General features: G+C 41.2%; 1 protein-coding gene across 2 annotated transcripts; it reads right to left on the bottom strand.

Moving 5' to 3' along the window:
• Positions 1–319: 319 nt before the first annotated feature.
• Positions 320–24,125, bottom strand: USP12 (ubiquitin specific peptidase 12). 2 transcript variants are annotated; one of them, XR_014563623.1, is made up of 10 exons: positions 23,669–24,109; positions 13,873–13,953; positions 11,689–11,902; positions 10,864–11,093; positions 8,057–8,133; positions 7,343–7,426; positions 4,058–4,255; positions 3,558–3,636; positions 2,055–2,233; positions 320–2,020 (listed from the first exon to the last, which is right to left on the bottom strand). XR_014563623.1 is itself a non-coding variant. In XM_083737132.1 (9 exons), exons 1-9 carry the CDS (start codon positions 23,714–23,716, stop codon positions 2,132–2,134), a joined length of 1,113 nt encoding a protein of 370 aa, XP_083593258.1. In that variant the 5' UTR covers positions 23,717–24,125; the 3' UTR covers positions 320–2,131. The 2 variants fall into 2 exon arrangements, 1 of the variants encoding a protein (XP_083593258.1); XM_083737132.1 differs by having other exon boundaries at positions 320–2,233; positions 23,669–24,125.
• Between the last annotated feature and the right edge of the window lie 637 nt (positions 24,126–24,762).

Here is a 24,762-nt window from a genome sequence, read left to right as displayed (position 1 = left end):
TTCAGGCATCTGAGAAACAGTAGCCAGAAGCAAAGCCTCGTTTAAAAAAAGTCCACACACATTGCTGATGTAAAGCAACATACACTCTCCTCTCTTTATCAAATGATCCCATATCAAAATTATTCAAGCTTCACGTCACCATATGGGAAAGTCACAATGGCTATGAATGATAAGCCATATATTTAATTTACATTTGTTACTTTTAAAACTACTATGTATTCTCACTGAAGACTTAATATGGTCATCTTTGAAATGCTGGTGTTTTAGCTAAGTAGCAGTTAATTTTTTTAAAAAAAGGAAGAGTGCAGACCAAAACAAGAATTTCATAACGTTTGTTTTTATATAAAAAGAATCTTTACAATTTGACATGACATTTTCACATTTGTTAAATAAAGTAGCCCACTTGGTGACCCTGTTAGAAATCTGTTCAGTTATATGAAGTTGTTTTCCTGAGCTAAATGATACCGATAAAGTATATGCATTAATTATAGCAGCAGAAAAGGGGGAAAGTTTTACATTTTAACATGTCCAACAAAACAAAAACCACATTCTATCAAAGCATAAATGCTCTTATTGGGAATGTGTGCTCAGCTTCTTTCTTTCTTTCTTTCTTTCTTTCTTTCTTTCTTTCTTTCTTTCTTTCTTTCAGTTACATTCAGCCACCATCAGACAACAATGATAATGCATGGAAATGTTAGCTAGAAGAGTTCAATTCCATCAGAAGAGATCAGTTACCTATCATCTGTTGCTGTCGTGATCCAATCAAATATCAAGACAATTTTATTACTATATAAATTTTACTGAATAGAACCATCACAGAATTGTAAGGAGTCATTTTATCCAACATACATCTGGGATTTTAAAATCCACTGTAGCCACAGATTGAAGATTGAGATATTCTGAAACTATTTCCAATTTTTAATTAAATGTCACAATTAAGCCCACACTCTGATTCTACTGGGACTTAAGCATGAGGAACTCTGACCTACTTTGCAGCCAATTGTTTAGAAGACTTTGAACAGAAAGTCTAGCATACCAACGGTGCTCTAGTCTCTCACTGTGATAAAACAAGTAAGCTGTTTTACAAGGTCAGAGGAAAGTTCCTTTTCCAACTCCTTAAATAAATCATGTCAAATACATAGCCAGAGTCATCAGTTCCTCATGGAAGGAAGTAAAACCTATACCTTCCTCAGTTACTTCAGGCTTTGAATGTATCCTTATTGAGATATGAGATAAATCTTAGATAAGCAATGAAATAAAATATTTAAATCTGATATAAGCTAATATACAAAACTAGGCTCCAAAACATGTTGGAATTGAGAAGAATACAAAACCTCTAGAAGTTACAGTAATACATAAATAAAAATAAACTATAGTTATAAACCAAGTTATTCCCCATAGGGAGTTTAAAACCCCAAACTGTTTCCAATTATAGAGGTACATATTACTGTAATGTAAGCTTCTTAAAAGAAGCAAAACATACTTGCCTTCTTGATTCTATTAGCTAACACCAAATTCTATTAATTTATTCTGGCCAGGAAGGCAACTGTTAGGCTAACTCTCTCTAATTAGGTGTGCGATAAACCCAGAAACTGAGTATAAATGAACAGAGAATCATTTGCACTTTTAATAAGAAACAAACAAACAAACAAACAAACAAACAATGTATGTCAAATTAATATTGCTTCTGTTACACTTATTTCCTGTGCAACACTGGCCAAAATTCAAAGTGTACTGAAGATCATGAAAATATTACCACTGACTTGAATGGACCTTTGATAAAATCTTCTAGCAGAGTTTCAGCTGCTCGATAGCTAGCTCTTATGAGAGCAGCTGGCCTCTCTGTTCCCACTGAGCAATTGTCGCGGATCAGCATTCTCAGTATGACACCTGAGCAAATTAAATGAGCATGATATAAAGAGCTTAAGAAAGCCTCTCTGAAACATTAGCTTTGTTCTGTGCAAACTGTGCTACCACTCTTTTGACTCTGCATTCCTTCCTTCCTTCTCTCTCTCTCTCTCTCTCTCTCTCTCTCTCTCTCTCTCTCTCTCTCTGGAATTATTATTTTCTCCCTTCCACAAATGTCAGAAAAGCAGCGATACAGGAAGTCACTTTTCACCACAGACCCATTTCAGTCCCGAGACTGATAGAAGAGGATATAACCAGACTCAGAGTTTTTTGAGATGTCCGATGTCAACCCGTAGAATTCTTCAATCGCTTGTGCATCTATTTTCTGAAACGAAATGCGGAGGATATAATTTCTGTAAAAAGAAAACCCACTCCAATTTATCTAGCATGGCTACAGCAATTCTAATTGGGGTTGGGAGAGATCAGAGTGCTGGAGCCACTGCCATATCTCAAGGACAATCAAGGGTCTGAGGTCTTGTCAATTCAAAACCTCCAGTGTCCCACCCCAAGACCACCCCATTTCTGAGTTTTCAACTGGTTACTGCCAATGGCAGAACTACTGATGAGAGCTTCACAACAGTTTGGGAACAGCTTGGGCCTCCACCACAGCAGAACCTCATCAGAAATGTTTCTCTTTGCTGGTGGGGGTGGGGGGTGGGGAGACAGGACTGCATGTTAGAATTCCTGATTCATGATTGCAGTCATAGGATTTTTGTCTATCACAAGACAGTGTATGTTTTGACTCCACAGAGTAGGAAGTGTTGGAGACAGGATGTTTGTGTTACTGTGTTCCGTGAAGTGGGACTATTGTCCTTTGTTCTTTTGCTCTTTGCTGTCTGATGCTAGAGAGAGAGGGAGCCATGTTGCAGTGCTCTGTGTGTGTTTGTATGTAAATAAAGTAGATTAGCCAAAATGTTGAGTTGCTGAGGTCTGTCACGCATGATGCGCAAACTCTGCAGATCTCCAAGTGTGCCGGTGTCGGTTGGCATCGGTCACTGTGATGTTCGGGCTGAAGAAAGCTATTGAAGCTCCCGAACAATCGACCAGGAGGGAGGGAACATGCCAGTCGGGCACGTGTCTCTGCCAGGGTCCTACTCAAGTGTAGGCTGAACTCCTGACAGTCCCTTTCCTCCAACCAACAACAACAGTGGGTGGGGTGGTAAGATTACAGCCTAAACTCTTACACCTCATAACAAAGGAAAAAAGATAGACGTTAAGGGTAATAGCAAACATTTTGGGAGCACATTTCTGCTAATGCAACAGGATTTCCCCTTCCGCTCTCCTGCAACGGCCTACATACCCCTCAACCCTCTTGAGCAGATTTGGGGTGTGTGCAGGGGGCTGCCAAGGGCAGGGAGTACATTCCATAAACTGCATTCATACCTGTGGCTAACAAACACCATTGGCTATCATTTTAAGATTACTACAGTAGCTGTTTGCTAGGAGACACACTGAAAAAGACACTCCAAAAAAAAAAATATGCAAAGGCATACTCACTTTACTAGAAATATTACCATGTTCTACTAGCATTGGTAACAGGTTAACAGTTTCTTTGCAAAATCTATTGTCTTGGAGATAATCTAAAAGTAAGTAGTAGACACAGAATAACTACTCTAACGTTTAGAATCTGGAATTACAGACGTTCTTACCTCTACAATGTCATCATCGAAGAGTAACCAAAAATCATGACTCTTCACTATTGCAATATAGTGTCCTCTGTTAGGCCCACTGTGAAGAAGAAAGCAATTCACATTGCGGTCATCATCAACTTTAACATCATTTTTTCCTCAGAAGAAAATGTTGAAGAATTCTGACAACCACTTCCACTTATTTTATCTTTTAAACACAACATTTATATGAAAACAAGCTTCAAATATTGATTTTTCATAAAGAACAAAAACCAAGGAAGCAGCTAAAACTAAAGAACAAGATGTGCTCCCCCCCCCCCATTTTTTTGCTAATTTAATCGCTGTATAAAAACAACAACACTCAACTATGACAAATGAAGGAAACAACAACGCTGGCACATAACTCTACATATATTAATAGAGTCCATCAAAGGCCTATTGTTTTGATGATTTTAAAGAATGATACAATGCTATTTCACAGTAAATCAGTAGCAGTAATGTGTCACATTGTATTTTCTTACCTTCCACAGTGGACTACCACAGCCACTAGATCATACATTCTGTCGGGATTAGTGGCATCTCCTGATGTATTAAACAGCCGAAGCTCTAAGGGAAACACTACCCTGTAGGAGAGTTTTGTATATCGATGTAGCTGATCCATGTATTTAAATCTCTTCAGATGGAGAGCTAGGATCATAGGCAGCTTTTTCACTTTCATCCTGAAACAAAGTATTTATTTTAGTGTGGTTATAAATGTCCAAGATTCAACTGCATTTTAAAACCTACTTTTTTCTGATGGTGGGCGGTAGCCAATGAAGTCATATCTCACAGTAGACTTATTAAAATCAGTTGACTTAAGTATACAAATATGCTAAACAGCAATACATTCACACAGCAATTACCACTTGCTAGCTGTTGAGAATTGCATGCCGCCGAAAGCCCATAACAATGTTTGGAAGGTGCCATAGCAATTTTGTAGGGAAGGGAACATGGTTGAATCCAAGCAAGTCACAAACTATTATATACAGAAGACTGAAAGCAGTTTGAGAACTTGGGACAGAGCTTCTGAAGTAGGAACTAAAAATATTTGTGTCACAACACTGAGCCAAAAGGGGTGAGCATTTTGTGAGCATGTTCTACTCCTGTAAAACATTCCATTCCTTTGGGGCAAATTTTCACATCTTTGCAAGATAATGTAGATTGTTTGCAAGTGGCGTGTGCGTGTGCATATTAATGGAAATGGGAAGACATTCCTGATGCTGAGCCAACACTCCCTCCTATACAATCTAGTCCTCTATATAGTACCTGACTATCTGGGGCAGCCAATTTAAAAAGCAATGCAGTGCAAATGAATAACATGCTTATGGACATCATCAATCCACACGGCATTGTTTTCAGGGGGATGTGCATTTTGACAATGGCATCAACACGTTGATTCTGCAATTCCTTGTTGGTATGCAAAAATTAAGAAAGTTCTAAAATGTTCACTAAGGAGCAGTATGTCAGAGCTTTTTGCACCCCTTAACGAACCACTTTTCACACTGAAAATCAGGCATCATTAAACTTCAGGAGTACATCACTGCTTGCAAATGCATGCTTTACTTTCCTGAAGCACAGCCATGCACCTAAAAGCAAACAAGATGAAAACAGCAACGGTTTGAACAATGAAGGTTGATGGACAGGTAATGTGAATTATTACATACAAATTTACTTTTAAAATAGTCTAAAACATGGAATACCACACTTTATAGACATTAAATTAAAAACTGAACTGAATAAATATACAAGGTTGCAATTCCAACCCTACATACCTTGGAATAGCCCTCATTAAATTCAATAGGACATTGTTCTGAGCAGACATGATTAGGACTGTGTTGCAAGTATACCAACACCAATATTTTATTTAAACTTTTAGGAACCATAGTTATTATTAACAGTTGTTGGATCCTACTGGTAAACAGTGATGGCTAAAGCAAAGGCCTTACTGATTCATTTTATCTAGTGAACACATCCCTTGTAGAAAAATTGATATAATGTAAAAAGTAATATCATTTCTAGATTTGGAACTCAGTTTTAACCCTAGCCTCCCAAGTGAGATCTGTTTTTACTGCTTTAAAAAAGCCATATAGTCTTATCCCTCTGCTTTCCTCCCTTCTGATTCTCTTGCTTTATCTCCTCTTTTTCTTAAAAGTGTAATAAAACAAGCAATGGTGCTACTGGTGAGACCCACCGTGAGGTGAAGGTGAAAACCAGTTGCAGACCCAAGTAGCTAGAAATCTATCACTTCCATGGTATAGAACTACAGCTACTGCAGACAAAAAATGCTGAGTGAATATATTCAAGGACTGATAGTTTCCTGACCCATAGAATCATAGAGTTGGAAGAGACTTTGGAGGCCATTGAGTCTAAATCCTCTACACAGTACAGGCTCTGTAGTGCAGGATGCAACTGTGGCATACATGACAAGTGGCTGCCCAGCATCTGTTAGAATACCTCCAACAAAGGAGAGCCCCCATTTTCCAAGGCAAGTCTGTTCTATTGTATAAAGCTCTTGCCACTAGGAAGCTTCTTTGAATGCTTAGCCAAAATCCCTTTCCCTACAGTTTCCACCCAGTGGTTCTAGTTCTGCCCTCTGGAGCAACAAAGATGTCTACTTGTCTGCATGACAACCCTTCAGATAGACATCCTTTTATCAAAACTAAAAACACAACTCTTACAGAAGCATCAAGTGAAATTCCACAAAAGTACTGATCAATTTAATTAATGACTTAAACATAGACGAGAATAGTTTTATGAAATTTTAATCATCACTCGGCTAAACTGTAGCTTAAGTCATACGTCGTCATCACCATGAAGAGTCAAAACTCCAAGGAAAATAATGGAAACATACATAGAAATGAAAATGTTACATAGGTAAATGAGCCACATATGCAATTTTATAAACAGAACAATTCATGTCAAAATGTTTACAGTAGCCTATGTTCTCCTATACGAGGATATAAAAATGGATCCTTTTCAGCTGGTCGGGCTCAGATTACATATAACAAAAAGCCAGAGATGGAGAACCTGTCGCCCACAGCCTAATTTCATGCAGCCTCCTCCTTTGGCAGCCTGCTCTGAGGATGAGAAAAAGCCCTTCCCCTTTTGGCTCTGGCTTCTCCCATTGCCAGCATGCAGCCCTTGAAGGGCGGGGAACGGGTTTCTCACTCCTGAAATAAGGAGGAGGGGGGAAGAGTGCAAAAAACAAAAGCCTGATGTGGGCCATTCCCGTCATATGCCAAAGCTTATCATGACGTCCAACAATTCCCATTTCTCACACAGAATCTTTGTAAAAAAAGCTGGTTAAAGATAAGATTTTTAATCTTCTTAAAATATACAGTGCTCACCATCTCCAATGATGGATCATATCCTGATAACATCTCACATTGCTTTGTCCAGCCACTCAAGGTTGGCTGCTCCAAATAGTATTTGTCTGAATACTGGTACCATGGTAACATCTGGAGCTTGAGCCAGTGTAAGTGTATAAAATTTGCAGATGAAATACAAAAGGGAAGGGGGTAGGTGGGAAGACAGCGAAGACAATTAGGATTAGCTTTTTAGATCATATTGAAATATTAGGGGCTGAAAACGTGAGAGGCAGAAATCACGCAGTTAGGAAATTAATCCCACTGAACCTCAAGTATCTTGGTTGCTACAGAACATTTATTGGTGTTATAACCAAATTAAACTTTCAAAACACAACGTAAGGAGAAATGTCTGGCTAGGTTGCTAACAACTGTGAAACCTACAATATATGCTTATGGTACCTTTTGTGTGCTTCCTGTTTACTGCGACACTCTTCACAGTAATATTTATATTCACTGCACAGGGTTTCTGTATTGCTGAATCCCCTAAAATAGAAGAACAGGCATTAACGTGAAAGACAGACCAACTCTCAACATCTTGCTTAAATGTACTGAATTTAAGCTGGCAGCGATTGACATGCCAATCCCAAAGGACAAGAAAGCCATAGCAGGTATAATGACATCTAGTAGTTCAAGTTTGGTTAATAGAGAGCGTGAAGAGCTCCATGAAAGGGAAAGGCTTGAGATTCCTAGTAGCAGTCTAAGTCAGTGCAATAAAAGATACACTTTTACCAACTTTCTCTCTTGTTAACTTGCATAGTATGGATGAATACAGAAACATGGGAATGGCAGCCCAGGAAATTGTGTGACTCCCTTCCCTACAGAGGTGCATCTAGCATATTTGCCATATAGCTTTTGCTACATGCTGAAGATGCACCTCCTTACCCTGGCCTGTGACAGTCAAAGTATGTTGTTTTGCGAGACCCACCTCTTTTACTGAATTTATAGTGCTCTGGCTGGAATAGTATTACTTATTTTTTTTATAACTGTAACCATTTCAGCTGATTTTATATGGGCATATTATATTCTTGTAACCTCCCTGGAACTTTATGGTGAAGAGTGGGTAAGAAATCAATCAAACAAACAAACAGTCCAAAATTTGAGTATCTTCCATACCTTAAACAGTGAGTGATAGACGTGTTTTGCTCCACATCAACAGAAAGGTCTAAAAAATCTTCATCTTTACTGCTTATCTGCAATTTGGAGGAGAGGGGGTGCAAAAAAATATTATTTCCCTGCACAAAGCAGATTTTGAAATCAGGTCTCAAAGTGACCTATAAATCAAATGGTGATAAAAAGTTAATAGGGTTTTTTCAAGATGAATTACCATTTAACAGGCCGTACAAGCACATTAGTAAGATGGGTTTACCATTTTCTTCTATTTACCAGTATGCAGCCCAGAAAAAATGCATTTTTCTCACTTTAATTTTTTTCTTTGCTTTTTGTTTTTCTTACAGCAGATACAGAAGCTTTATGAAAGATAGAATAGAATACACTGACAAATGCCTAAGGCAACACTTGTCAGAACTTGGTTTGGAAACCTGCTGAACTCTGTATGCTCTCCAGTGAGCAAGATAAAAGCAAACGAGTTGATGAATTGGGAATATAATTTGTCTCTTATGAATATAGTCTTAACAGTATAGATATTAGTTTCTGTTCTGTAATACCCCATCTATAAATACTGACAAAAGAGCAAGCGAGACAAATGGAACTGGAATCTTGATGCCTTGGCTCTGACTGGGACAACATCTGCAGATAAATTTACATAGTAATAATTGTTCTTGGTACAATAAGCATATGAATATTCGACTGCAAATTCACAGCTGCTTTCCTTTTCTGACCCTTGTTACTGAAAAGTGGATTCCATCAGTCTTTGCATTCCCAATACCAAACCTGAATCAAAGTCATGATGTATCTAAATCTATTTCTGCTACTACAGTACTTCTTTTTTTAAGTACAAAAACTCTGCTAGATGTTTTGAATCGTACAAAAAAATTAGAGTACTAAATTTTTTTGAAGTTAAGTTAAGAAGCTCTGTGTAAAACTTGGTATGTGGCATCCTAACCCAGGGGGATACTAAAGGTAAACGTAAAGGGACCCCTGACCATTAGGTCCAGTTGTGACCGACTCTGGGGTTGCGGCGCTCATCTCACTTTATTGGCCGAGGGAGCTGGCGTTCAGCTTCCGGATCATGTGGCCAGCATGACTAAGCCGCTTCTGGCGAACCAGAGCAGTACACGGAAACACTGTTTACCTTCCCGCCGGAGTGGTACCTATTTATCTACTTGCAATTTGACGTGCTTTCAAACTGCTAGGTTGGCAGGAGCAGGGACTGAGCAATGGGAGCTCACCCCATCACGGGGATTCGAACCGCCGACCTTCTGATCGGCAAGTCCTAGGCTCTGTGGTTTAACCCACAGCGCCACCCGCGTCCCTAGGGGGATACTATGTAACAGCAATTTTGAAACTGGGTAGGCCAGGAGAGGTTAGGGGACAGAATGCCAGCGGTGGAGGGTCAATATCAGAGCACAATGGATATAAATCAGACACATACCAGCTAAGTCTTGGATAATTCAATCATTAATGATGCACATCTCTCATTGAAAAATATGCTTACACACTGTCTGTAGTAAAATCTACATAGGATTCTCTTTGAAGTTCCATATTCAATTGTGCTTTCATGCAAGACATGCATAACAGCACTAGAATTTTTTATATTAGAAAGTCAGGACCCTCAAAAAAATGCTGCAGTGCTCTGAATACTGCAATGCAAGGATAAAAGAAATATTGAGGTTGGAGTCCTGTGTACAGAAAACTCTCCTTCTTTTAAAATAATGGTAACCAATTTTAAAAGAAAGTACTATGCATTCTCACTTTTAGATTAGGCCTTTTAAATTCCACATTTTGACATATACCTCTGAACTTCAAATTACGTAAGTTGTCTATCCTATCATTTATGATAAGGGGCTGAGTTGCAGGTAAATAGCTATTTTGACTACCGGTTGCCTGCATTAGGAATGACAGTTCTTTAATTTCAAGGAACAAAAACTCTGAGAACTCTAGCAAAACTGAGTGTTAACATGAAATGCAAGATTTCTTTTAAATAATTTCCCCATCTCCGTGAAGCAGCTTTTTAACACACATGGCAGGAAGATGCTTGTTGTAAATGTTTTTCTGTCCTGATCTTTGGTACATAGAAATCCTACATATTTTCCATGCAATTCTTTTGCAAAAATTGGAGGCACTCATTCTTGTTTGCAGAATTACAGAGAAATTCTAGGACTACTCCATCATGAAAGGAAACATGTGAACATGTGTTAATTTTAATAGCAGCTATTAAATGGTTAACTTTCATCAAGCTAGACTATGAAATAAGCAGCTTCATTTTTCTCTGTGCTCAAATCCTCACACAACTGAAATCTAACACCAGTAAACCATCGTTTCCTGGTTTGGATAATGTGGGAAACTCTAATTAGAGGTTCCTCACTTTGTTTGCTCACACTGTAAAGGAAGGAGTAAGAGGGCTGTGTGCGGAACGGAGGCAAAAGCCTCATTCATATTACTGCTTAATAAGCTGAGATGATTATCTAAATACAGTCAAAAGAGTTGTGATAAACTACAGAAACAACTACACTTGATCTTAGCCAGAAGGCCGAGAAGCGAGAATGTTCCTAACCCTTCTTTTAGAGTCTTTTAGCCTCGTTTAGATTCTTATAGTCTTTTATATATACCTTCTGTTTTAATAATTTTAGCTTTCCAAAACATTTTACAGATTTTAAATGATTGTTCCCCACCCTACTTATGCTGGTCTGTGACCATAATAAAGATTTGATTGATTAATATATATTGATTTGATTGATTGATATACAAAAAACACATTTGCACAATAAATGAAATCAAAGTAATCTATAGGAAATACCTACCGTTTCACAAGTAAGACATCTGGTTTCATTTGTTAACGTTCCCTGAAAAATTTCATGAACCCATGTTGGGTCTGGTGGACTGTTGTTATTTTCACTGTCAATGCTGCCATTCGGTAAACGACCGTTTTGCTTCTCTTGTTTACTCTCCTCTTGCAAAATATCGGCAACTGTATTTAGCAGATAGTTCAAGAACTCATGCGCATCTTGCTGCATATAGTTGTCAAAAAGCTCTGCAAAACAAATTAACTAGGATATAAGACGGTTGAACAAAAAGCAAATAAGTTATATCTATAGACAGACCACCTTCCAATATGATGCAAAAGAGTTTTGCAATAAACAAACTCCACTCTCCACTAGTACACATACTGGCCATCATTCTGAGGATTTTAATGGTTTAAAAATACTGTTTAAGAAACATTATTGTCCTTAGGATATATGTTATGGCTGTTCCAGCATATTCTAATAAAAAGAGGCAAAGTAAGTGTAAATGATATGGCCATCAAATTTTAAATTTTACTGGAATTTTGCTGTGCATCTTAGTGATATTAGGTGATTGTAAACCACCTCAATACAGGGTGACATTTAAACCTTTAAAATAAAATATTTATTGCAAGTGTGGCAAAATACAGGGTTATGCCCCCATTTAATAGGGATAATATAGTACTTTAACTATCACCAGGGCGGGGTGGGGAACCATAAGTTCAGTTTCTGAGTGCCAGTCCAAATTAGAAGAACAAGAATGAACAACAGAGAGACAACACCCTTTTTCTGACTGAGTAAAACTGATAAAGGTAAACATGTCATAACAGCAGAATAAAGCATTACCATTCTCTTTCCGAAGTCTTGTTATGAACTTTTTTGGAGGTATTACTCCAACTTTTTTCTTCTGGGTGGCTATGCTGTGGAAAAGATCAGCTAAGCAAGTAAGAAGGCTTTCCTTTTTTCTGGGCTGACTTTTGTATGCCAAGACTTTCTCCCGAAATGGACGACAAAAATAAAGTGCCTGAAGAACTGAATTGCAGTAGCATGTATTTCCAAACTAGAACACAAAGAAATGATCTATTAGTTCTCACTGAAAAGGAAGACTGTTTACAAAGAGAGTGGTGTGAAACAAAGGTGTATCTTAGCAAAAGTGTCTCTTACTGATTTTTGGAGACTGAAGTATAACTTATCCATTAACTAGTGGCATATTTAACAGTCAGCAAAGCATGCACCTTTTACTGCCATCTGGCTTCTCTGTTGTACACATTCTATTTTTAGAAGTATGTGACAACCAATGGGCTTTCTTTCTACAATGCAAAATCTATGCAGCATTTGTAAATGTTATTGTTTTGAAAATTCACCAGAAAAACTCTGGGTAATATCTAATGTCAAATAATAGTCTAACTGAGCAATGGGGCTGCCTTTTCTCTGCCTCAGATCTGTTTTGGAGGGTCCCCCAAATTTCCAGAGAAAATGTGAGGGTCATGAGGGAAACTACAGGAGGTGGAGAGGAAAGAGGAGCCCAATTCCAATCATAGAAACTGTTCCACTCCCGGGAAGTTACATTTGAGTATAACTCTCTATGTTGTATTCTCCATTTTATAAAATGTATGCACTGTTAATGCTGTAAAATTCGAAGTTCACAGTACACGTTCCTTATCAAGAGGCTGATAGCTCTGTTTAGTAAGGTTACAAGACTGAGAATGAGCCATAGGATCATGTACTTACTCTTCCCCCTCTTCAGAGCAAGTACCCTCTTTTTCCTTGTCAGGCTTACCTACGGTTCTATTATTACAACTACACCAATGTTTCACTTCAAATTTTGGCTTAGCTGGGAGTTCTGACTAGGGTCAAACAAGGTTAGAGTTGGTGCAGAAGTAATCATGAATCACTATTAAGGTCACTAAGACAAGGGAATTATTGCTAGAAAGAGAAAAGAGAAATGTGTGCAGCGTTATATGCGCCAAGATCACTGCAGAAACATGGGGCTGTTGTTTTTTTAATGGGGCGGGTAACAGAGAACCCATATATCACTATTTTAAGTTTTGAAAGCCATACAGTCTACCAGCTGTTTGAGGCATCTTTTAAACGGGTCTAACTCCCAGTCAATTAAACAACTGCAATGAATTTTATATGATTGTCCTTTTGATCTAATGCATCAACTACAAACATTAGAATACAAGGTTTCAGTCCAATTAAGATGGGAGTTTTGCTTGTTGGCTGCTTTTAATTTTTAGTTTAAAGATATCCTAATGCCATTGTTTCTAGCTTCAACAAATCCTCTTAACTTTAACTCCAATGTACCATGAACATGCACCATGGACACCCAGCACACTGCATATAGTTCTCTGCATATTCTGAGTGGACACTCAGGCTGGCACATATGGCAGGCATTGGCTAGTGTCACAACTGGCTCTCATGAACAATGAGAGACCTAGGATATACCTCTCCTGAGGCTGTATGTACACTGCAAAAAAGAAAACTACCAGAGATGGGCAAGCTGTCTTTCAGGGACTCTTCTTCACTTTCACTCACCTTCTCATTGAGTAACCCCTATCAGGCTTCCTAGGAATCCCAGGATTCTCCAGAACAGTTTAAAACACTGCTCTTGCACTTAGTTTAGAGTCTGAACTTAAGTCTGAATAAAGATTGAATATATTTTTCCACTCACACACGTTTACAGTGGTACCTCAGGCTACAGGTCCTTCAGGTTACAGACTCCACTAACCTGGAAGTAGTACCTCGGGTTAAGAACTTTACCTCAGGATGAGAACAGAAATCGTGCTCCGGCGGCGCAGCAGCAGGCCCCATTAACTAAAGTGGTGCTTCAGGTTAAGAACAGTTTCAGGTTAAGAATGGACCTCCAGAACGAATTACGTTCTTAACCCGAGGTGCCACTGTAATCAAGTACTAGAGAGCTTTTATAATTTCTTTATGCCCTGAATTTGTGTGGTCCTAAGGCACAGGCAAGCAACTTCATTCATATATATTCACTTTCTTTCAAAACAAGTAATATCTGCAACTTACATTTACTAAACCAAAATAATGCTCATTGACTGGAAACTGTTCCGGACCAATTTCTTTCTCCAAGGCCGAGGCATTAGCGCCCTAGAGGGAGGGGGGAAAACACACCAGTAATTACCATGACCTGTTCTATGGAACAGTTTACCCATGCAGGCAAATTAGGCAAAGAGTTTGCTTAAGAACAACTAAAGGAGGGTGCCCAAAACAAGAATACAACCAGCGATGCAAGTTTCTCTGTACATACAACAGTATGGCTGTGCATGTTGAGCTGACAACTGATATACTAGTTTGTAACGCTAACAAACAGTACTTCTGTTAGTTACTTCTTCACACAACACATAGTTGCTGTTGTTTTTAATTTGTTTACAGTATTTATAGCCTGCTCTTCATTATTTTCAGTCTCAGAATTGGGAACAAAGTAATAAAAACAGAGAAAAACAATATACCAAAATTACAAATCATATAAACAGGTCTGACAAACAATGTATTAACAAATCTGTCATAAGACAAACAAGCGAGACTACAATGACAAAAATTAAAATTTCCAATTTAACCAGATGCCTGGGTTAAAAAAAACACAGAACACTTTCAAATACGGTAGATTAAACCACCAATGGTTTTAGCAGCAGCTCCCATGTCATTTTTCACTTACAGCAACCTACTCACTCCCCCTTTTTCTCTCACACAAAGAGAGCTAAAGGTCAGAAATTATACTAGAAATGCAAACCTGCGATGGCAGGCACATTATCATTAAGCCATAAAACATAATATAATATTGCAGCCTGCTGTTATTAGGATAGAAGGAAGGAAGAAGCCAAACTAGTTTACCAGGTAACATGCTAGCAGTTCCTCAACTGCTCCAGAGTCTTGTTTAAGTGACCCAGGCCAGTAACTACACTCTGAAATTAAAATGGTTATGCCTTTACTATTTGCCTTTACTATAGTAAATAGTAAAAGCATGCCTTTATTATTTAATTATCTAAGTTATTAGTTCTTGATTAGCTAAAGCTAACTGCTGTCCAGTGTGTTTAAGGACATCTGAAGGATCATTATGTTTTGAGAGATCAATATGGGAGGGAAGAAGCCAAGCTCATAGCTGCGGAAGCCTGACACATTACTAAATGTATGGAGGGAATCCTCACAATTCTACTCCACACTAAAGCGTTATAAAAGGTAAATGTAAAGGTAACCCCTGCCTGTACGGGCCAGTCGTGACCGACTCTAGGGTTGCGCGCTCATCTCACTCAAGAGGCCGGGAGCTGGTGCCGTCCGAAGACACTTCCGGGTCACGTGGCCAGTGTAACGAAGCTGCAACTGGCGAGCCAGCACCAGTGCCACACACGGAAACGCCGTTTACCTTCCTGCTATAAAGTGGTACCTATTTATCTACTTGCACTTAGGGGTGCTTTTGAACTGCTAGGTGGGCAGGAGCTGGGACCGAACAACGGGAGCTCACCCCACCGCGGGGATTCGAACCGCCGACCTTACGATCAGCAAGTCCTAGGCACTGAGGTTTTACCCACAGCACCACCCGTGTCCCTATCGTTATAATCGTCATAGTCATTAAAGCGTTATAGTCAGTTTTAACTAGAAGGGCTGAAAATTAAAGGCATCCATGCTCATTTTTGAAGGTTGTAGCACATTATTGGAATTGTGATGTTTAAAAATAAAGATCCTGCACATGTTAGTTATATGCATGCAAAAATTAGCTGATCTTTACATTGCTCACTGACTTGATAACATGCATCTGTTCCTGGGACTTATGCCTGTCTTGACAAATTTGTGAATATAGTCCAGCACTTACAAGGACTTCTTGGATTAGTTAAACATACTCAAGTATAAGCAAAAACCTTAGGCGTGGCTATTCAGAAACCCTGGTATGTTTAATGTTGCTCTTTCTTACATTTGTATAGGACTCCAGGTTAAATTTTATGGTAAAGGACTAAGTAGCATTAATTTGCACACCCATCATTTCTGACATTAACTACCAGGATAACATCCCAGTACTAATCTCCTTCCATTTTTATGTATAACTGGAATTAATATACTTAAATTTACTTAAATATTTAAATATAGTCATGACGGAGGAAGTAGCAACACAAGAATGTGATTCAATTCCTATTGATGACCTTACTGCCAATATTTTCTTTTTAAAATGAATGGATGCTCCTCTGTAGGATGGATAAATAGTTTTGCAATTATGGATCCAACATTTCACATTGAAATCTTTTATGAAGTCACTGGTTTAAAAATACAAAGAGTTCAGAGATCACAATTCTGCTTGAACCTTTACCAATGGTTGACTAAAGTGACATTGGTTGTATTTTGAGGAGACTTACAGGGCGACTCTGCGGCAGGGTGCGCTCCCGTTGCTCGGTCCCAGCGCCTGCCAACCTAGCAGTTCGAAAGCACACCCGGGTGCAAGTAGATAAATAGGGACCGCTTACTGGCGGGAAGGTAAACAGCGTTTCCGTGTGCTGCGCTGGCTCGCCAGATGCAGCTTTGTCACGCTGGCCACGTGACCTGGAAGTGTCTCCGGACAGCACTGGCCCCCGGCTTCTTAAGTGAGATGGGCGCACATCCCTAGAGTCTGTCAAGACTGGCCCGTACGGGCAGGGGTACCTTTACCTTTACCTCTAATTAATGAATGAACTTTGTAGAAGTTGCCCTATTTAAAATGTATGGAAATATACTTTTTCAAGAAAGCACATGACGGGCTTCATAATTAAGTGCATAATCACAATGTCAAAGTATACAGAAGATCAGTAAAACAGAAAATGTATTATGTCGTGAACATAAAACTATTCAATCTACAATGTGACAACTTGCCTGATGGTACTGTTTAAACCTGTTGCATTCAGCAAGGGATGTCAAGGGATGGTGAATTTAATATGATTGGGTGGTTTGTTTCCCTGGGGTGGTCTGAGTTGCTGGGATACTTACAGAAGAAAAACAAAATGGAAATCTATTACCCAGCTGAGAACCCCCTCTCACAGTAACACTTCGTATTATCTTCTATCTGCTGTAAGCTACTTTGGGAGCCAATTTTTGGTTCAAAGCAGCTTGAAAATATTTTTTAAAAACCTATTAGCGTTTGTACAGATAATTGGTTTTTCAAGAGTGTGTTCACCATTATACCCCTTTTACAAACCTACTTCCTGATTAGTGCTAAGCTTAGTTTGTCAACTTCAGACTTAATGGCAATCAATGATTATATCAAGCCATTGACGCCAGAGGAGAATCTGAGTGCTAGTCTACTGCTATCCCACTTAGTGTTATTGGAAGATTTGACAGGAAGGTTTCCGGGGTGTGTGTATGATTATTCTTTTTTCCTGAGTTTTTATAATTTTAATGGCTGGGTCAGTCCATTTCATACGCTCTCTTTGGCTTGCAGCAATGGGCTTGTACAGTTGTGCCCCGCAAGACGAACGCCTCGCAAGACGAAAAACCCACTAGACGAAAGGGTTTTCCGTTTTGGAGGCGCTTCGCAAAACGAATTTCCCTATGGGCTTGCTTCGCAAGAAGAAAGCCCATAGGGAAATCTCCAGGGACCTCTTTTAAATGCTAGCAGTGGGGAGCAAAGCATTTCCCCCCCACTCCAGCCTTCAGAAGAGGTCCAGGAAGGCCGGCGGGGGCCGAAAGGCTTTGCTCCCCACCGCCAGCACTTTAAAAGCAGTCCGGGATAGCAGGGAAGCGCTTCCCACTATCCCGGATGGCTTTTGAAGGCAGGCGGGGGGAGCAAAGACTTTTGCCCCCCGCCCGCCTTCAGAAGAGGTCCTGGACCTCTTCTGAAGGCTGGTGGGGGGCAAAAGTCTTTGCTCCCCCCTGCCTGCCTTCCCGGGAGAGCGGAGAAATGCAGCGCTGCGTTTCTCCGCTCTCCCGGGAAGGCAGGCGGGGGGAAGCAAAGACTTTCGCCCCCCCGCCGGCCTTCAGAAGAGGTCGGGGGACAGACTGTCCCCGAACCTGGTCTGAAGGCGGTTTCCATAGGAATGCATTAATTGATTTTTAATGCATTCCTATGGGAAACCGTGCTTCGCAAGACGAAAAACTCGCAAGACGAAAAGACTTGCGGAACGAATTAATTTCGTCTTGCGAGGCACCACTGTACTTGATTATAAAGATTAGGTCACTCTTCACCAGGCCTTTGATTCTATCCCTAGGTTTTAGAGATATTTATAGGGGAAATGGTTAGGTTCATTTGGCCTCATTTCCTTTACACTTCTTCTGGCTCTAGGATGGGTTTGTTTTCTCTGATGATGTATCTCAATATTTGACATACTGGCTGCTGTGTTGTGCTTTCTTATCCACTTGTAATTCATTCATTTTGGAAAGGAAGGTTGGATAGGTACATTAAGTATTGAAGAATTCACACTTGATACCCAGCTCTACCTCTCTTTCAAATCAGAACCAGTGAAGGCGGTGAAGGTCCTGTGTGAGTGCCTGGAGGCGGTTGGAGGCCGGATGGTGGCTAACAGATTGAGGTTGAATCCTGACAAGACAGAAGTACTCTTTTTGAGGGACAGGAGGCGGGCAGGTGTGGAGGACTTCCTGGTCCTGAATGGGGTAACTGTGCCGCTGAAGGACCAGGTGCGCAGCCTGGTAGTCATTCTGGACTCACAGCTGTCCATGGAGGTGCAGGTCAATTCTGTGTCAAGGGCAGCTGTTTATCAGCTCCACCTGGTACGCAGGCTGAGACCCTACCTGACCGTGGACTGTCTTGCCAGAGTGGTGCATGCTCTAGTTATCTCTTGCTTAGACTGCTGCAATGCACTCTATGTGGGGCTACCTTTGAAGGTGACCCGGAAACTACAACTAATCCAGAAGGTGGCAGCTAAACTGGTGACTGGGAGCAGCCGCCAAGACCACATAACATGAAAGACCTACACTGGCTCCCAGTATGTTTCCGAGCACAATTCAAAGTATTGGTGCTGACCTTTAAAGCCCTAAATGGCCTCGGTCCAGTATACCTGAAGGAGCGTCTCCACCCCCATCATACTGCCCGGATACTGAGGTCCAGTGCCGATGGCCTTCTGGCGGTTCCCTCACTGCGAGAAGCCAAGTTACAGGGAACCAGGCAGAGGGCCTTCTCGGTAGTGGTGCCCGCCCTGTGGAACGCCCTCCCACCAGATGTCAAAGAGAAAAACAACTACCAGACTTTTAGAAGACATCTGAAGGCAGCCCTGTTTAGGGAAGCTTTTAATGTTCAACAGAATATTGTATTTTAATATTCTGTTGGAAGCCGCCCCGAGTGGCTGGGGAAACCCAGCCAGATGGGAGGCATATAAATATATTATTACTATTACTACTACTACTACTACTACTACAATTATTATTATTATTATTATTATTATTATTATTATTATTATTATTACATGTGATTGAATTGCTTTCTTCAACACAAGCTGGCAGCATTATTTAATGATATATAAACACTACCAGATCACATACAAAACCTTTAAAGTTCCATGTTTCGAACCAATCTCAGAAGTCAAAGAACCTTATTGTTCTCATACAAAGATTGAACTATTCTCACAGTGGAGAGCAAACTTGCATAACCTCTGGTCTGGGTAATCAGATTCAGCGCCTTCTCCTACCAGGATGCTTAATCAGCCATACATACTTGCTTAATATGCCTCTTATTAGCACACAGGGCAAAGGCTAAACTACAGTGTTGTATTAGGAGTGAAGCAGCCCTGCCACAGACCTGAACTAGATCTCCTCTAAAAAAAATATCAAACCACGAAAACCTATGCAAATCTATGCATTCAACTTAATATGTAGCTGGGCTTTGAAAAGAAGAATGTCAAGTATAAGTTTAAGTGAGGAGAAAAGAGTAGAGCTATAAGTCACTGTCCAATGCATTCACTGCAAATCTACTATCCATTGCATTTACCACATGATGCTCAGCCCAACCAAGGGTTCTCACAGCAGCATACAAAACCAGAAATCTAGAAGCATTTCAATATTCATTATCTAAAACCAGCAACATTTAAAATCAGATTTTTAAAACACTTTTGCTATCCACCAGTATTTGTATACCCTTGTGGCAGAACCTGATTTGTGGAACTGCCTTCTCAAAGAGGGTTGTGGGGCACCATCTTTGTTCTCTTTTCAGTACTAGATGAAAACTTTATTTACATTTTTTTTTCATATTGCCTTTTTTTATTGTCACATTACTGTATTTCATCTCTTAAGTTGCAATGTTGCTCTGAAATGCTTTAATAAGTATATAGGTAAAGGTAAAGGGACCCCTGACCATTAGTTCCATTCGTGGACGACTTTGGGGTTGCGGCGCTCATCTCACTTTATTGGCCGAGGGAGCCGGCGTACAGCTTCCGGGTCATGTGGCCAGCATGACTAAGCCGCTTCTGGCTAACCAGAGCAGCACACGGAAACGCCGTTTACCTTCCCGCCAGAGTGGTACCTATTTATCTACTTGCACTTTGATGTGCTTTCAAACTGCTAGGTTGGCAGAAGGGACAGAGCAACGAGAGCTTACCCCATCGTGGGGATTCGAACCGCCGACCTTCTGATCGGCAAGCCCTACGCTCTGTGGTTTAACCCACAGCGCCATCTGCATCCCTATTATAAGTATATAATAGTATATAAAAAGATACAACATTCAGTCTAGAAATCTGCAGCACTGTACAGTTGTCAGAAATTTCAACAGGCAGATTCAGGATAGCTGTTGTTCCAACCAAAAAAATAAAATATGATGGCAGCAAATATTGTGCCCGAATAATGAATGATAACAGTGAACTACTCACCTGCTACTAACATCCCATAGCGTCAGTATTAGAACTATCCCAATGAATTTTGTGGCAATGCAACTAAATAATTAGACATTTTGATAATGTCTTAATCAGTATTTCATCCTACTAAAGTATTAAAGCACTGTTGCTCTAGACTCCTGTTCTACTAATTTTATTATTGGTTGGTTTTGTGGTTGCAGTTTTATGATTTTAACGACCGTGTGTTTTTTTTTAATTGTGAAATTTTTGTAACCCACCCAAAGACTATATGCTGAAGGGCAGGCTATAAGTTTAAATAAATAAATGTGCAACTAGTGCCTAGCACTAACTTGCATATCGGAACTCTGAAAACAGATATTGTGACAAAAGATAAGAGATGGAAAATACCTATAAATGTATTGTGGTGATACATCAGAGTGGTTCAAAATTCCATTTTATTAGGTTCACAGCTCTGCTTAGTCCATAAATACTTTACTGCAAGTTTAACTATTTCTCACATTACGAGCCTTTCATCAGTTCAGCACCCACTGGTAAGTATACATGTTTTCGCTGTCCCTCATCCTTTACTTTCAAAATATTTTCCCCCTTATGTTATGAAAGAATCTCACAAATTCTCATTCCAATGCCTTTGGAGATTTGATTTTTTTTTGTCTTGGAAGGATATGTGCTTGTATCCCCTGACCCACAATCACTAGATACTCAACTTCCATGAGAAAAAAGCAGCAAATGCACATATCATTTGTCTCACGTTTCTTCTTTTCCAGTAAAGACTGAGCATAGTATAATGGCATCACATTGTATGTATGGGGGTGGGGCTGAATAAAGCAGTCAAAAGGCATCTATGCCTAATGTATTCTTGTAGAGCCCATCTTGCTAAGGCACATTGGCATCTACTGAGGAGATTAAAAAGATCCCCCTGCTAATAAGTAGGCATGTCAACTACAGGAAGAGGTGATGGCTAAAGACAAAAAAAGAAAAGGAGAGAGATAGGTATGAACAGTAAGAGAAAGAACAAGGGCTTTGTGGAAAACACCACAAAATATGAAAACTTGGATAAAGGGGAGAAGGAAGTAATTTGAGATGGGGGGAAAGGAAGGATGTACTGAAGAATGGAAGTGGTCAGAGTGGCATGGTCAATAAATGCATGAGCATGTGCACACACAAACACTTAACATATATACAACAAATGCCCACACAAACACACAGCCAGACATACACACATTCAGACAGGCAGGCAGACAAGTGGGGGGGGGTGTCACAGTATTTCTGCTTCTATTCCATCGCTGTGCTGAGGAGCAAAAATTGATTCAGAAGTCTTCTTACTTTGTAAATGTGCCTATTCTCCTTCCCATTGCAAGAAAGTCTTAGGGCTCAGGAAACAGGACGAAGTTAACTTTCTTGTTTCCAAAACTCTGAGGCTTTCTTGCCATAAACACCTCACTATAAGAAGGAGATGTGCATTTAAGTTCAGGCAGAAATGTCCACTTTTAGAGACATCCCAAAGCAATATAGTAGGAACATTACAGCACTTTAGCAGAGTTGTTTTTTAAAAAAATTAGTTGCCAAATTACTCAGGTCCAGGGGAGCCATAACATAACCCTTGGGAGGACAGGGGCCAGCCTGTTCGAAGGAAGGAAAGAAAGAAAGATGTCACTAGCCACTTCAATGCAAACTCCAATACTATGATTCTCACAGACCTGTGGGGCTGAGGCTAATAACTGCTACAAACCAACCGGGCCCAGATAAGGCAACATTTGCAGTCTTCTGCAGAATGGTGACATATCTTTTGGCAAGAGATTTCCTATTTGCTTTGCTCCTACCTTCTAAAAGGCTTCTATGTCAAAAGGGAAATAGTATCAAGTTTCCCCACTCTTAAAGTAAACAGTTAAGGATTTTAAGGTGAGAAAAGTCCAGTCAGCACACTTAACAGATTATGAATAAAGATCCACATGTGCTAAGAAGAATGTCCTCCTTGAGGGGGCTTTTTAATTTACTCAAGCGGCCGGTCTGTATTTGAAAGCCTCATTTGCTACTCTCTTTCATAGCTACTTAAATGAGCCACACGTCAAAGTATGCCAGTGTTGACATCAATGTTGTGCCCTCTAAAGCTGATTAACAGCGGTTTTGATCCTGTCCTGCTTTCCCAAGTAATTAAAGCATAAGGAAATGAAACTATGTGGAAAGTAAGCCTTACGAAGAGGAAGCTGAATATTCAAATGAATATGTTGACAGGCAGGACACTCAACCTGCTGGATGAAGCAAGCTCTTAGCCCACAAGAGCTTATGCCACAATGTGTTAGCCTTTTAAAAACACAGGATACCTCGCTTTTGGTGCAACACGCCAGTTACCACACCAGAGTGCTTTAATTTGCATGAGGAAAAGCACCCTCCTCTCTTGAAGCTCTATGTTTTTAAGTTGTATTCATTCAACTTGTTTTTATTATTGCTTGTTAGCCGCCCTGAGCCCGGCCTTGGCTGGGGAGGGCGGGGTATAAATTATTATTATTATTATTATTATTATTATTATTATTTGCTGCCTTCATGGGAGATACTCATATCCTGCTGTGCCAACACTCCTCTCTCTATAGTCCTACCTTGAGGCCCACCTCCAAAATCTTTGCCCGCCCACCCATTTCCACACCTTTTTCGTTTTAAGGGGCTCACTCGTAGTTCCTGACCCGCCTCCAGGTCGTGATCCAGCAGCCCAACCCCCCGCACGCTTCTGCTTTAAGGTTTGCCCCAAAGCGGCAGCCACCCTAATCCAGGTTCCTAATCCAGGGTGGGCCTCACTCCCGGCAGAAAACGTGTACTCGAGCGGAAATACCCTCCCGCCGCCGCCGCCCCTCCAGGCAGGGAGGTGCACCCGGTGGCCTCCCGTCTCCTCTCGGCACACGCCCTCAGGCCCCTCCGGAGCCCAGCTCCAGGCGCTCCCTCTCCCCTGGGGGACTCCTCACGCCGCCGCCACCGCCGCCGCCATCACCACACAGGGCAGCCGAACATGGGCGGAAGGGGAGATAGCAGCGCCCACCCCTCCGCCCGCTCCTCACCATGGTACAGATGGAGGCGAATTTGGAGACTGTCATTAGGATTTCCATCCGCGCAGCGCCATCTTCCACCCAATCACACGTCGAGGCGAGCCGGGGGAGTTTCCCACCGGAGGAGGAGGAGGAGGGGAAGGGGGAAAAAAAGAAGACCCGGGCGCCGCCCCCAAGCAACGGCTGAGGGAGAGCGGGATGCCTCCGCCCCCCTCTGGCCTCCCCGAGAGCTCCGCCCGCCTGACGAAACGACCCGTAAGCAGTTCGAACCGCCGAGACAGACGACGGTGGGCGGGGGGGGGGGTGACGGAGGGCACGCGCTGCGTCCGCTCGCCTTGCCCTCGGCACTCAACCAACCGCCCTTCTCCGCGCGCCGCCGCCGCGCAGCCTCTTCCGCCCGCACGAGCCCCGCTGCCCCTACTACGGCTTGCTACCCGGAACCGTAGCGCCGTAGTCTCGCAGGCCCCCAAGAGCGCAGCCAATCCGCTTTCCCTGATCAGCGCGAGAGCACGCTGGCTGCCTCTCCGTGGCTCCCCGAGGTCCTAGCGCTAGTCGAATAGTTTTTATTTTGAGGTGTGCCCCCCCCCCTCTTGCTGTTCGTGGTTAATACGCGTCTCTCTCTCTCTCATACACGCGCGCAGGTGATGCGTTGTGTGTTTTAGGCTCCTGCGAGCACGAAACAAGAGAGGGTAGTAGTAGTAGGTATGTTAATTTTTTCTGCAGCTGGAGCAACCGTAGCGTAATGAGATAGTTGCAGCCATGCTCCCCACCCCGCTCCAGCTGCCACACCCTTTCTAAGATTATGCAAGCTGCGAAGGTTATACAGTAAGTTTATAATTATACAGTAATAATTAAGGATACATTGCAGCGATTATTGCAGATCCCTGTGGGTTGCCTTTCATCTAGATATTTACCGTTTTATGCGCTCATAACATGGGCAAACGGTTTGGGAGAGCTCCAATATATTCATTAGGTTGCGTTTTCCGTGACATTCCAGTAAATGCAACACAGTTCTCTTGGAATGGAAGCGCCTGGTGTTTTCAGGTTCCCTAAATGCTTGGCTTTTAAAGCTCTCTTTTCATGTTGGTTTGGCGGCTCTAGGACCC

Source organism: Podarcis gaigeae (genome assembly GCF_964106915.1).
Source record: "Podarcis gaigeae genome assembly, chromosome: 4".
NCBI classification, from domain to species: domain Eukaryota; kingdom Metazoa; phylum Chordata; class Lepidosauria; order Squamata; family Lacertidae; genus Podarcis; species Podarcis gaigeae.
This window is presented reverse-complemented; position numbering and strand designations above follow the sequence as displayed.